We start from the raw sequence: 14,761 nt of genomic DNA on the forward strand, positions 1-14,761 counted from the left end.
TTATTAAAAAACTCCGCCTTCCACCATAAACTAGAATCCCTTAAATACAATAGGTAAGCGACCTCCAACATTTATAAGATTTAGAAAATAGCATTAAAACTATTCAACTTCAACATTTTAAGCCTAGATTTCCCAAGAAATTTAGCTTTATTTGACACACTCGTCCAGCAGCCTGAACAGAAATAGAACGAAAGACTTGAAACGAGAGACTCCTATGCATTATACAAGACAAAGCAAGAGTTGTGATTACCATTGAACCTCGTATATTTCATTCACTGAAGTATTCACACGAAGATTGCATCCTCTCTTACAGTTCCTACGTATGCTTTATGAAGCATGAGAGGAACCATTCTTTAGCCAAAAATGACGCCGGAACCACTAATGTGTGAGTTTCACATTTGCTGTTCCCATGCAGCTGAGGCTTCATTTCCAAAACCTCACTGTGCTTAATATAAAAGCAACAGTCTTCCTTTCCCCTGTACACTCTTGTTGTACGCTGGCACCAATGCTGCCTAGGCATTATTACTGCTTGTGCAGAGCAATCGGCTATTGCTGCTGCAAGGGGCTCTTGGTGCATATATCTACAGACAAACGTATATATATGATACAAGGCAATCACAGCTCCAAAACAAGCAGTCAGCAGCAGCTCAATATTTGATAAAGCAAATCCTGCTGCTTCTCTCAAACACTGATTGAAGGCATGCAAATTTAAGTCCAGCCTTGGAAAACCACTATCCTGCAGGAAGTGGTACATTTGCATGTAACTTACACATTCTTATAAACTTCCATACAAGAGCCCAATATAACTTAAATGCAGCAATCCAAGGATGCTTTTATCAAGCAATAGGTGAAGGGATGGTACTATGCAACTTCTTCTGCACAGCCTTCACTGCAGCAACTCTGGCGGCATTTGCTGCCCTGTTTGCAGCAGCCACTGCCTTGTTCACTCTGTCATCAACATGAGGTACTTCAAACGCTTTGGCAGCTGCGCGACGAGCCTCCTGAAAAGAAAGTAGCTCCCATGTCAACAATGAATACTATATTAAGGGTCATAAACGTCATTTAACACACACAGCTTTACAAAATGCACGAGCATCTGCAAAAGCACGTATGGAGTGGATGCACACCAGTGGCCCTGCTGTAACATGGCACAACATTCAAGACACGCTAAAGCTGACAGACAAATGCCTAGATCACCAACTTTGCCCTGCCTCTCCTTGGCAACACAAAGAGAGCCCCCATGCTCTAGTGGACAGTTACGTGTAGAAGAGAGATCCGACATGTAACCACAGCTACACCCTCACTTGCCTCCACATGCAAAACACATACAAATGCACACTATCCTACACACAAACAAACTCATTCGCTAAGTGAAGGTTAAAAGCACCATCAATCCTAGGGGATGACATCAGAAAGTGCAGGTGAGATATACCTGGACAACATGAAGCACCTTGGTATGGCTAACAGCAAAAGCAGCACCAGGAATAGGGTTCTGGGTGCTGTGTGTCTGCAGCATGCCTCCATGCCAATATCCTGCTTGTGTTTCCCCATTTCTAAATGTATACATTCCCAGTCCCTGCCTCTTCCCTTCATGCCATGCACCTTCATATCGATGGCCATTAGCAAATTGGTACACTCCATAGCCATGCATCTTGTCTGCAAAATATTCTCCCGCATATGTGTCCCCATTCCTGCGAAAGAGTCATTACCTGCTTAGGAAACAACTGAAAATTCAAAGAGACAAAAGGAAGTTCATTGTTTATCTGCTGTTACTTGAGAAAACTGTTGGTAGTAACGTACCGAAAATGGTAATAGCCAAAACCATGCTTCACACCCCATTTGAACTCACCAACGTATCGGCTTCCATCTTCACAAGTCTGCACACCACACCCATGGCTTTGTCCATTGGACCACTCACCCGAGTAGACATCACCTGTGTAAAACCTGTACACTCCATATCCCTCACGTAAACCTTGTCTGTACTGACCCCTATACCGGCTCCCTCGAGCCCATGTTTCAACTCCATAGCCATCATACTTACCATCAACCCATTCACCTTCATATCTCCCGCTCATATAGAAGTGGTATACACCAAGTCCAGAACAGCGACCCTGATGAAATTCTCCCTCATAAACATCACCGTTGCTGTAAACTTGCACTCCCTCTCTGATATTCTTCGTTCTTTCAGTCTTTGCTTTGGAACCTATGGTCCAAGTCACCGAAGAGGTTCTACCAAGCTTTTTCTTTTCTCTTTCCTCAGCAAGAAAAGCAGTCACAGGCTTCAAGCACGCTAAAGTTAAACAACTCCAGCTCTGGCTAAATGCACCCCTTAACAGATAGACAATTCGCAAGCGAGGATAGGCAATTCTGATTGATATAAGCACAACACTGAAAAAACAGACCAGTGCAACGTAGTCAAACCAAAAGCCCACGACAACATCTGCACCAGGAGGGAAGCTTGTGCCACGGTATCTTGCAACCCTAGCATAGTAGTATAAGCAGGGGAAGGTCACCACAACAAAAGGTGGTAACAAAAGCCGAACATTCAACCTTCTCTCTCGAAAATGACTCTCCCCTGTTTTCCTTGCTAGCTCTTGCTGCCAAATTCTGTCTGTCCGATTGCTGCTTTTTGCTACCACAACTCCTTCTTCTAGAGAAGAAAGGCTCTCGATCCCAGATATGACGGTAGGGGAACGTGATAGAGATGAAGAGTTGCGGGTCAACTTGGATGCTGCCATCCCTTTACCTTTTACCGGAGATTCCAAATCAGACCACTCTGCTCCTTGCCCAACCCTCTTGTGGGGAGTTGACAAAGCATCATCGTGACGGGTTCCACTGTGAAGCTGAACAGCTAAAGGAGAGCGACAATAACCGGAAGCTACGCCCTCGCTTCCCTCCCCACCGGGAGCTCCCTGAGAGACTTTCAAAGACATCGCAGACGAAGAGGACAGCAAAATTTGGACAGAGCGTCGCTTAGGCGGAGTAGCGGGCGTAACTGACCTGACGCCATTCCACCTTGAACCTAGCCGATCAAGTTTGACAAAAGCTACCCTGCACTGCTATACGAGGGAAGAAGATCACAGAAAGTCCTTCAGATTCGGTTTCTCTAGAAAGGCAAGATCTTCGAAGAAGCTGCAAGGTCAAAAAGGGCGAATTCTCAACAGAGACGGAGGAACACCATCGGTACGTAATTTGTTCTCTGTTCCACACGGGTGGATCAGCACGCTACGCTTGAGCAGTGTTTTGACCGAAGGAAAAGCTATTACCGGAGCAAGCAACGCAGCATCCGCTTTCGAACGAGCATCCGTCCTCTAATTGCAATCCCAAGGACTACACATGGGGCGTGTCGACTATCGGCTTTCAAGCGGAAGGTTAGAAAAGCTAGAGGAGGCCGTCAGATATTGCCCGGAGTGCAATGCAAGAGGGAGATTCTTGAGCCGGAAGAAAAGCAGTATCATTTTGAAAAAGCAAGTTACCGTTCCACGGTACACAACGGGAGCTACGCATCCAATTCAAGGAAGGAAGGGAGACCGACAAGCGAGGTTGGGAGCAAGAGAAGCCCACGGCTGCAGCAGGGATGGCAAAGAAGCAGAGGCGACAATCAGCTTTTTCGATTCAAAATTTCCGCCTTGGAGACCGAAATCGAGAAGCAAACTGCAAAGCTTTGAAGACTTACGTCTGCTCCAAAATTTTGCCTCGAAGAACGGAAGGAAGAAGATGGGAGGGGGAAGCTCCCAGCAGTTCCCGAGCGGCAATCCAGGGGCAAACCACGCGAAATCCGGGTGAATTTACCTCGCGAGATGCAAGAAATCCGACAGGGTTCTGCAGGAATCCGGCAGGGCAACGTGAGAGGGGTAGGATTTGAAACGGAAATCGAGCTGAGACGACCAAAAGAAGCAGTAGAAGATGCGATCATGTGAGGGATGCAGCCGCTCGCTTTTTCGAATCAACTTCTTTGTCTTTTTGGCTTTCTGTTCGATCTATGCCAAGCTTCTTCTTCTGCTGCTGCTGCTGCTCGTTGATGATCATCTCGTGCCTTCTCGCCAAATTTCTTGCCGCTCGCTCCCCTTCTTGGTCACGAATCCGTCAACATTTCTGTCGCTTGCCGAACCGTCCCCTTCACGACGATCTCCTTCGACGTCTCCCTGCTCAAATCCGTCGTTTGTTTCCGCACACACGTCTTCCGCCGGAAAGAAAATTTCCTCACCAGATCCCCCTCGCCTCCGTCGCTTTCATCCTTGTCGCTCAGACTTCGTCATCGGCACCCCTGCCCCGCCAGGTGTTTCAACTTCCAAGTTTCAACCTTCCCAGCGACTTTTGCGGCAGCGGCAAACAAAAATTGCATTCCTTCCAAGAATCAAATCAACCTCCATACGCATGCTCGCTGCACGACTTGCTTTGGTCGTCGCCGGAATGTCGCAGCAACCGGACCGTCGCAGCACCACAAAAACAGAATTCCCCGGAGAATACAATCCCTTTCTCATGGATTCATCGAGTAGCAGCTCCCTATCACCGTATCCGAATTAATCGGCCGATTTTTCTACAACTTGGTCAGACGGAATGTAGCAGCAAAACAGAATGCTGCGAGAATCATCCTTCTCGTGCTCACTTACTTGTGTCTGCTCTCTGCTGTTGCCGATCATGCTCCTGTGGAGTCTACTAATGGATTGATAAACTGCTGCGGCAGCTGAAAATGATCCAACTCATGCACACTCTCTGCTGCTCCCATCGTCGATCATCATTGTGGTCGATCAAACGGTTCCCCGACAGTCGTTCAGGCTCTGTATCTCCTGCAGTTAAAAAACTCAAGTTGAAAATTGCTGCTGCAGCTGAAAATGATCTAACTCATGCACCGTCTGCTGCTGCGATGGTCGATCATCATTCCGTGAAGCGAGGTCGATCAAAACAGTTGCCCCGACAATCATCGAAGCGCTGTATTTCTGCTTCTACGGTTGCGGGTGAATCATTCTGCGGAGTCTAGTGAACTGGATTGATGAAATCATTCAATTCAAGCATGATGTTAAAAGCTTGACTGATTGATCAAAAGGTCACGGAAGATGATCCAAGCATCATGCTAAGAATTCACTGATCGATCAAAAGGTCACCGAACCGAAGCTTCGGCATGCTGATCTTGGAGTATGGAAGTTTGAAGATTAATCTAGCTCTTAATCACACTCTTAGCTTAATGAGAATCTCTAATTAAGGGCTTAACAAAATCCAGCTCGGATCTCAAAAATCCCCTCCACTGCAGCAGAACGGCTCTTACGCGTCCGCCAAGGGCGGCCCGAGGTGGGCCCCACCGAGCCCGCGCACGGTCCCCACCACGTGGCCGGCATTCAGTTTTGGAACGCCTTTCCAGCCGTGCGATCCCCATCCAACGGTCCCTATTCATCTGCCGCCTTTGGTTTCTGGATTCCCCCCATCTATTTTTTTAAACCAGCTTTTTTTTTCCCTGGCTTTCTATTATAAGCGTTTTGCAGGCCGTCGGATCCTCATCGGACGGCTGCGGGACCTGCTCTTGTCTTGGCCCTTTTCAGAAAAAGTATCATGCGCTGTGTCCCCAAAGGCCAACAAGATTATTTACACACAAACTTAATCTTTAGGTCTCTTTACATACAATCCCCCTGTTAAATTCTCTCTCCACCAGCCATTTGTCCTGATCCGCCCCTTTACATATATATAAGGTCTTTTTTAACTCAAAAGATCTCTAGCCAACTTGCCGAAGTACACGACTCCCAAAAGCTCTCTTTTTTTCTTCACCCATCTTTCATCAAAAGATCCCTCTCTTCTTCCCTAGGCTAGGCTTTGCCTACCCCATCACACATTCACCTTCGTTTCTCGTGTCCAATTCTAAAATCCTTGGCCGGCCATCATAATAGTTCCCAATTGAGAGTGCAACTAGCGGCCCATCATCACGTAAAAGCTGCTGCATGGGCAGTGGTAGGGTGTGTAGAAGAATGTGTGGATAGACACAAGAAAAGGAGAGTCCTACCTCATTGTCTCTACTAGCTCCCCTTTAAGGAATCGCTCAAACAAGCCTTGCACTCCTTTTCATGACATACTAAATTTAACTCTAACAGAAAGAGCAATGTGTTTTATATTTTACTTGGAATGTTCAAAGTATCATTTCTCCTAGGATCAAGAATCAACAATTGTACATGCACTATTACTTTCACCAAGTCTTTGTGTCTCAATATGTAGTACCTATCTAGCAAGGTATGCCACCTTTCAAATCTCTCCACAAAAATTGACTATCAATCAGTAAAGCCCTTTCAATAAAGATCTTATGTCAACTCTTGTTGAAATTAATAATCTAGAATTCTTCACCAAACTTTTTATTTGTGGGCATAATTTATCCAACTGCCACAAGATATATGTTGATATAGATATAATGGATTGAAAATTTTCCATTGGATTTTCCCTTTCTAAGAAACTAAAAGTTTTAAGCATTTCTAAAGCTAAAAGTCAATAACAAAGAAACTCCTCCATCATAACTAGCATGATCTGCAAATAGGGATACAAACTAAAGGTAAAGTGCTAGTTATTATTTATGGATAGCAACTATGCTTATGTCTTCTTTTGATGTTACACTTGTGCCATATATGTTATGAAAATTTCTTGTAGCTAGGCAAAGAGTAATTTGCTACACCTTATCATTTGGTCAAGCGGCGTTGATGAGACCTTGTGATTTGCAAGAAAGATCATGAGACAACCAAAATACAAAGCTTTTGGTATTTGATAAATTTGGTGACATTGTTGTCTTTATTTTGATAGAAATTTGCATATCAAGTATCTCTGCAGCTAGAACACATCCCAATGCATCCTTCTTTCTTGCTTAAAGCCCACACTTTAGGTAAGAGCACCATCTTTGATTTCTTCCAAAAAATGCACGTGTCATTTGAACATCAAGAGTATTATAAAGGTTTTCCTTAATACAATTTAACAAAAGAAGACAAACACATGCAAAGGCACTTTGGGGGCAATTCCCAGTGTCATTCTATTGAAAGCTCACAAATAAACTACCTCAGCTATAGACCCCCTATAGATGAGTTTATTTACAGAGAGTAGATATTTTTAATTACCCCTAAAAGAGGACTATGACGTGCCAATAAAGAGAGATATGAGAACGAGGAATATCTATCTACCTAATTATGCAACTGCATTTATTAAAGAGAGGCATTTGTTACAAGTGGATAATTGCTACATGGTGCAATAGCTAACACATGTATGTCTATGTGAATTTGGCATAGACATGATATCTTCACATCTCCTACATAGGGAAATGATGTGGCTTCATTTGTAGGATATGTGCAAATGGATAGGGGTTTTTGGCATGCGCAATGTAGAAATTAGGGAGAAAGGGAGAGGGGACCCAAGGGACACATAGTAAAGTAGCCTACAATATGAAGATGATGTCCACATCAGTCTTCATATTGTAGGCTGCATTTATGAAAGAGCGACATTTGTTACAAGTAGATAATTACTACATGGCACAACACCGAACACATGTATGTCTATGTGAATTTGGCATAGACATGATATCTTCACATCTCCTACATAGGGAAATGATGTGGCTTCATTTGCACGATATGTACAGATGGGATAGGGGTATTTGACATGCTCAATGTAGAAATTAGGAAGAAAATAACAACACAAAGTACACTAAGAAATTATTACATCAATTAATAAGATGACTAACCTAGAAAGGCAAACATTGTAACATGTTTACTTGCATACACGATGAATCTTGTGGGGCAATGTCATTTCTATCCACACCTTGAAGAAGTTGCAAAAATGACCTATAAATTGGGAATTGTATCCGATTTTCCACACTCCTGTAATAATCACCCTACAAATGAACTACAAAAGTTATAAATTAATGAATGTAAGAAGCTCTTTTAACACAATCTTGGAAAGATAAAAACATGCACTGAAAATACACATTCAAAATCGCTCAAAATTTGAACATGCAAAAACATATTTAAATCTTAAAAATTCAACATGACATAAGTTACTAAGTACCTCATTCACAAGAGATCCATCCACGTCACTCTCGTGATCTATGGGTAATTGTCTCATCATCCTATAAAAATTTAAGTCCATCCAACTCAAAATAATGAAACTATAATTCTTTAAAATCATCATGGAAACTAAAATGGATGTGTTAAGAAATTAAATGACTATGAGCTTTATCCTATTAAACTAGAAGCAAATATAAAATTATAACTTTATTTGCCACTTTTTTATTCATGGCATAAGACTAGATGGCAAACACCTTATCCATGTAAAACGAGTCCACAACTCTAATGTTGTCATGATCCTCCATGTGAATTGATTCATTATGCACCTCAACATAATAGAATCTTAAAAACTCAAAGCCAAACGGCTAGCATAAGCAAGCCTGCAACCGGCCCAAAGTCAAATATTCTCTCATCACTCTTGAATCCTACTTTATAGAGTTTTACTAGTATATAAACATTTTTACCCACATGTGAGATGTTCCAGGTTGGCCTAAGCGAACCCCCAACTGCCTTTTTTTTAAATATAGTTATAACTTATAGGCTATAGCTACATACTTATAAATAAATACATATGCTAAAATTTAAAAAAACATTTCTAAGTTCAAAAAGTATCTGTTTGTTAGTGGTGGGCTTGTTTTTCCCAGTCGGAAACCACTTGCACTTAATAATTAGCATTTACATAGTATTAGGTAATGAGTTTGTTAGTTGCATGTAACATTTTAGGTGTCTTTGGAAAAATATAGGATTTTCATTTTTATAGGGAGTATTTGAGTTGTAACTTGTCTTTGGAAAGACTTAGGATTAGGTAATGAGTTTGTTAGCTGCATGACTTAGGATTTGAATTTAGTTCCATGACTTAGAATTCTAATTTAGTTGCTTGAAATATTGTAGGAAGCTTTGGAAAAATATAAAAGTTGTCATTATAAAATACATGAAGTGATTCACTTTTGGAAAAGCTTAAGATTTTAATTGTCCTTGCATGAGTTATTGTGTGTAACCAAACTTACAAATTTGTTTGTAGCTTTGTTTATCCTTCTTTCTTATGCTTCTTGTTTTTCCCGAGACTCCACGGAATACTAGGAATCTCGATATTGTGAATAGTACAAATGCGGCGCAGGTTTATATAGATTAACAACACTGTGCGGTATCACTAAACACTACATAGTGTGATCCATTATGCCGCGCGGTATATGGACACACCTCGTGTTGTACATAACACCGCATGGTATATATTTTTATAGCTTTCTGCACATTATTGAACTCCTACTTGAGCTGCATTTTCCTGGCTTGCATATTTGTGCTATACATTTTGAAAGGACCTTTTGTGTACACGACCAATGCTAATTTTTTATCACCTATACAAACCACAACATGATCGAGCTTCATCAAGGCACCTCTCTCTATCTCTCGCTCTCTCATTAAGTTAACACATGTTTACGCACAAGTGCGAATATCTACAACTCCCAATTTTTGAACTGTAATTTTAATAAGATACAATTCCCTACCCAGCTTTTAAGTTCTTCGAGGGGAGTCATGAGGTAAGCAGTCACAAACCTCAAATGTAGGACAGTATAAGATTAATGCATGATAATCAAATTATTTTAAGGTTTATGATCTCTGTTCAGATGGAGAGCATGCATAATAACTGGAAGACCTTTAGACTACACTAAGAGACATCACAATACCAATGACTTGGTTAAGATGGCATTTCATTACATGGGGTAAACCCAGATTCCAAATCTAAAAATTGCAATCTCTTGCAGGCCCGTGGGCGGTGCATACTTGCTTTTAGGTTAGCTACAAGACTTGCATCCTTCTCAGGAACCTTTTCAGCATTACTTGGTGTTTTAGTCCTTTTTGCCCTACTAGTAGGCATCTGTGCAGTTGATGGACTAGCCTTGGCTGCATTGTCCTACATGGTCTTGCGCTTTGTCAGTACCTTTATCCATTGTCCCACAGTCAACCCATCTGGACTGGTCTCCTGGTTGGGAGCAACATCTCCTATAGTTGTGGCTGCTTCTATGAGATCATCCAAAACTGCCTGTGTAGGTATATAACCCATCTGTGTGTCTGGTATACTGTACGGTATATTGATTTCCCGTGTGATAACCTGCTGTAGCCGATACCGGTTAAACTTCGCTACTGGCCTGTTTTAAAACACCCCTGGGCTAATTATAAACGTTCAATAGGTATTAATACAATGTTTTATTATCGCCACAAATCCTTGATGATTAGATAAAAGAAAAGATGCAACAAGTTTTATATGATAGTATCGAGAGAACTTCTTGCACCATTTTGAGCGATGGATGGAAAAACATTGCCATGAGGCCTCTAATCAATGTCATGGTTGTAATATTTAAGGTTGAGGCATTATATCAATCCATAAATGATTTTGGCCATGCCAAGACTGGTGAATACATTGCTGAATAGCCCAAAAAAGTAATTGAGGATGTAGGGCCTGAGAATGTCATCTAATCAATCACTGCCAAATGCAAGGAATTGTCAAAAAGTTGAAGAAAAAAAATAAAGTTTGCAAAGATTAGTTTAAAATAGCAGAGACCCAATTTTTAAAAACAGTTTTGGATAAGGGTCCAAAAGTGGGTTGTACTTTGTTAATCTGAAAGATTATTGGGCATATTTAGAAAACATTAACCCCACTTGACCTTCTAAATCCTAGCAAGACACAATTCATAACAAACAATATAATATTGGAGCTTTCGATTAAGCTACAAGAAGTTGTAACCAAAACTTTGTTTAGTATAGAGGTAGCAGAGTGGAGAGGCGAGTCAGACATAAGTAGATTTCAAGAAATTTTCACTGAACTAAAGATTCTGTGTAACAATCCCAATTTTTGGAAGAGAATATTGGATATAGTAGATGTAATAAGGCTACATATGGTTTGTTACCCACAAGCTAGGCATGAAGTGGTGAAGCATGGGGAGTCCCTACAATATGGCTTGGTGGACTACTGAGTGGGATGTGTGAAAGAAAGGTGTGCCACCATGAATGCAGAATGCCCATATTCGCATGTGGATGCTACGTGTTAAGGAAAAATGCACAATGGACATCGACATTTTACATCAAGTCTAGGCTTTAACTTGATGCAAAACATCAAATTGAACATAAACATAATATTCAATCATAATTTTTGTTTCATAATTTGATTTACAAATATGGAGCTCAAAATTTTATTTCTTTACTTAGTTGAGCGCTTTTTACGTTCCATTTTTAGGGTTGGGTGAGGATGCACATTTGCTACTGTGACATGAAGTTGGGGGTAATGAAACTTCACGCACCTCTTAGCTTCCTGCTCTTCCCAATCTTAATAATAGAGACCCTTATCACTTGCAAAGAGAGATGAGGAAAATATTTTCATGCAAAGAAAACCACAACATATCTTTCTCCTTGCTTCTCTTAGAGGAGAATGAATATGGTAACATCCCAAATGATGTTGTAGTCCAGCATCGGGAGAAGAAAAGGATCCGCAGAGGCCATTATCTCACCAAGCCGGTCGGCGCCAAAGAGAAGAGCGATGCGTTGTTGGAAGAAGATCTTTCAGCTCAACATGACATGAACTGATATATATCTAGGGGCTTGAAGGAGCTGATTTGGCTAGATGGGTAAATTCCGGGGAAACATGGCACCTCCTTCACAGAAACCTCTAGAAATAGCTCAAATCATTCTACAAATTGCTAGAAAATACAGAGGTCTATAACTTCCACCAGAAAATTGATATCAAAAATTAAAGTACATATAGGGATGTGCCTTGAAGTGAGCTTCATACTGATATAAGTTTCGTTGAAAACAGATAACCGGTTGAAGAGATATGGACAGTTTACTGAAAGGGGGTAAAAACTGTCATGAAAACAGACTATCAAACACAGAGACTCATAAATTTTTATATCAGTATCTGATTCAAGATCTAATCACATAGAAACATGCGCCTTGAAGAGACCTTCGCGCTGATATAAGTTTCATCAAAATCGGACTACCGAGCAGAAATTTATGAGCAAAATGCTAACAGGGGGTCAAACTATCATAAAAACTGCCCTCCACCCATGCTAATTTCGCTTGAGCAAACTACTCCCTCAAGGCTCCACAATTATCAACGATCCAATACCCCTAGAATTCACCTAAAAGAGAGAAAGAAGCTTGCATGGTGGCTCGGGAAATGGATGGACCATCTGTGCACAGTGAGCGGCCGAACAAGAACTACTTTAGAGACTTAAATAGAGAGAGAAAAGACATAAGAATGGAGAAAAGGAATGGAGACTCAAGGAAAATGATAAGAAGTGACTTTCATTGCCATGAGAGTAACACTTTACTCAAATACACTCAAAATACTACAAATACAAGGGAGAAGAAGAGGTTTCATACATACAAGAGGGAGCGGAAGCTCCAAGACTACTCATAGAGATAGAGAATAAACTAGAGAGAGATGGACTCAAGAGTCTACATAAGAGAATATCTACAAGAGGGAGAGAAGGCTCATGGAAGAGGCTTGAGGAGACTGGAGCTACAACAACATGAGGCCTAGTGGTGGAAGAGATGTTGAACAAGGGAGAGGAGGGCTCCTTTTATAGAGATTTTGTCACCCTCCTTCACCCATTTACAATTGCTGCCTGTAGATTCCTTTCCCCATCAATCACATAAGCCCGTATGTCAGCACTTTTTGGCTACTCTTACCATGTGTCCCATCAAAAGATGCTTAAGACTCTTAAAATATTGAGAAAGTCAAGAGTCTCCCCACATGGAGCCCATAGGGACCCTCTCTTTTCCATATGTCCACATCCTCCTTATTCCACATAGGAATTCTAGAAGGATTCCTCTTGACTCCACACTCCTCCACATGCCTTCCACACACTTGGCATGTGGCATCTCTTATATTATTGGAACATGTGGACATGAGCCCATCTCTTTATATGACTCACTCTTCCTATTTTCTAAAAACCCCACAATATCCCATACATAAATAACTCTCACCCCATAGCAAGGTATTTATAATTCATACCTATGGTATTTACAATGATCCATTCCACTCATCCTCTCAATCCCATACACAATATCTTAGAAAATAGAAATAAGTAGAGCTAGGCTATCACTTGATACTCAAACTCTTATCTAACATAGAGAAAAACAATACCAATGCCAAATTAAAAATATCAATTTTTAGTGTCACATCTTTCCCCCCCTAGCAGATCCTCTCTAGTGACAGAGAGGGTCTGTTGGCCCTCAAGGTGGTCGAGCATAGAAGAAGTTAAGGCAATACTCATTGGTGCATCTAGGTATCACCATGCCATCAACATCCTCGAGCTGATAGGTTCCATTGGTGACATTCATATACATCCTTATGGAGGCGTGGCCAAAAGTAACCAATCTCTGCTTCTGTTGTGGAGTTAACCCTCGAGGAAACATGCCTTCTTTCACATATTGCTGAACATCTTGCAATTCTGGCCATCTAGTGTCTACCAAAGAAACCACCCCCCAGTCTTGCACTTGAGTAGCCAACTCATCTACCCTTTCATTTTCTTTTTTGTTTATATGAAAAAACTTGCAAAAATCAAACTGACTACATAGTGCCATAGCCTTTTGATTAAGCTCCTTCAAATGAGGACTTCTTGTGTTGTAATGCCCTTGCATTTGCTTTATAATAAGCTGAGAATCTCCTCTTACTTCTAATTCTTTAACGTGACTTTGAAGACAACCCTCCAAACCAAGAATCAAAGCATTATACTCAGCTGCATTGTTAGTTGTGATACCTAGAAGCTCTTGTCCTCTTGCCCACACCTCTTGACCTTCAAAATTCATCAAGACTATCCCCCTGTCTCCTTGTTGGCATGAAGGACTAAAAGCCCCATCAAAATACAAGACAAAAGCTATTGGTGGTGTCTCCCTTTCATCATTAATGTCATCCTCATATTTCTTTTCTTCTCTTAGATCCTGCCGTCCTATGAGCAAATCTGCCATAGTGGACCTAGTTGTATTTTTAGTGACAAAAGAGAAAGAGAACTCTTGAAGTTCTAACAACCATTTTGCAAATCTCCCCCCAGGATTAGGCTTGCGAACTAGATATGCTAATATAGACTGAGAGGTAAGGAAGAAAAATGGTCGAGGTAATAAATAGGAGCGAAACTTTCTGATTGAAAACACCAAAGAGAGAGCTTGCTACTCCATTTCTTCATGCCTTGTTTCCACATTTGTAAGCTATCGGCTGGCATAATAGATGGGTTGCATTCTACCTGCCTCTCCTTTTTGTAGCAATACAGTACCAACTGAATGCAAAGATACACTTGGATTTACATAAAAGTCTTGAGACCAATCAGGGGACTTCAATATTGGGCCCTTACTCATGGCCTCCTTAAGTTGCTGAAAAGACTCTTGTTGCTTCATACCCCATTGAAAAGAAACTCCTTTTCTTGTCAACAAGTTCATGGGATGCACTATCTCTATGAAATCATCACAAAAGCGTTCATAATACTTGCTCTTTCCTAGAATTCTATGAACACCAATGACACTCTCAGGTATTGGCAATGCCATGATTGCTTGAACCTTGTCAGATTTCATTTGCAGGCCTTCTTCAAACACAATATCCCCAACAAGACTACTTTTGTTTGAGCCAAATTACACTTGCTAGAATTTAGACACCCTTTTGCTTCATCAATCCTAGCTAAGGCCATCTTTAACTTCTCCATGTGATCTATGCACCGAGAATAAATGCAAAAATCATCCAAAAACACCCT

At 41.3% G+C, this 14,761-nt stretch overlaps 1 protein-coding gene across 2 annotated transcripts; it reads right to left on the bottom strand.

Moving 5' to 3' along the window:
* Positions 1-250: 250 nt before the first annotated feature.
* On the bottom strand, positions 251-5,005 carry LOC147894566 (uncharacterized). Of its 2 annotated transcripts, XM_087384409.1 has the most exons (4): positions 3,677-5,005; positions 1,801-3,566; positions 1,433-1,691; positions 251-1,001 (listed from the first exon to the last, which is right to left on the bottom strand). In XM_087384409.1, exons 2-4 carry the CDS (start codon positions 2,931-2,933, stop codon positions 837-839), a joined length of 1,557 nt encoding a protein of 518 aa, XP_087240535.1. In that variant the 5' UTR covers positions 2,934-3,566; positions 3,677-5,005; the 3' UTR covers positions 251-836. The 2 variants fall into 2 exon arrangements, with proteins under 2 accessions (XP_087240535.1, XP_087240534.1); XM_087384408.1 differs by having other exon boundaries at positions 1,801-5,005.
* Between the last annotated feature and the right edge of the window lie 9,756 nt (positions 5,006-14,761).

This window comes from Dipteris shenzhenensis, chromosome 14 (genome assembly GCF_047967505.1).
Source record: "Dipteris shenzhenensis isolate YYH24624 ecotype China chromosome 14, Dip_SZ_1.0, whole genome shotgun sequence".
In the NCBI taxonomy this organism is placed as follows: domain Eukaryota; kingdom Viridiplantae; phylum Streptophyta; class Polypodiopsida; order Gleicheniales; family Dipteridaceae; genus Dipteris; species Dipteris shenzhenensis.

Coding starts and splice junctions, on each gene's coding strand:
- LOC147894566 (XM_087384409.1), bottom strand. CDS start 2,933: ATGTCTTTGAAAGTCTCTCAGGGAGCTCCCGGTGGGGAGGGAAGCGAG. Junction 1,692..1,800: donor TTTGGCTATTACCATTTTCG/GTACGTTACTAC, acceptor ACTCTTTCGCAG/GAATGGGGACACATATGCGG. Junction 1,002..1,432: donor AGGTGCTTCATGTTGTCCAG/GTATATCTCACC, acceptor CTTTCTTTTCAG/GAGGCTCGTCGCGCAGCTGC.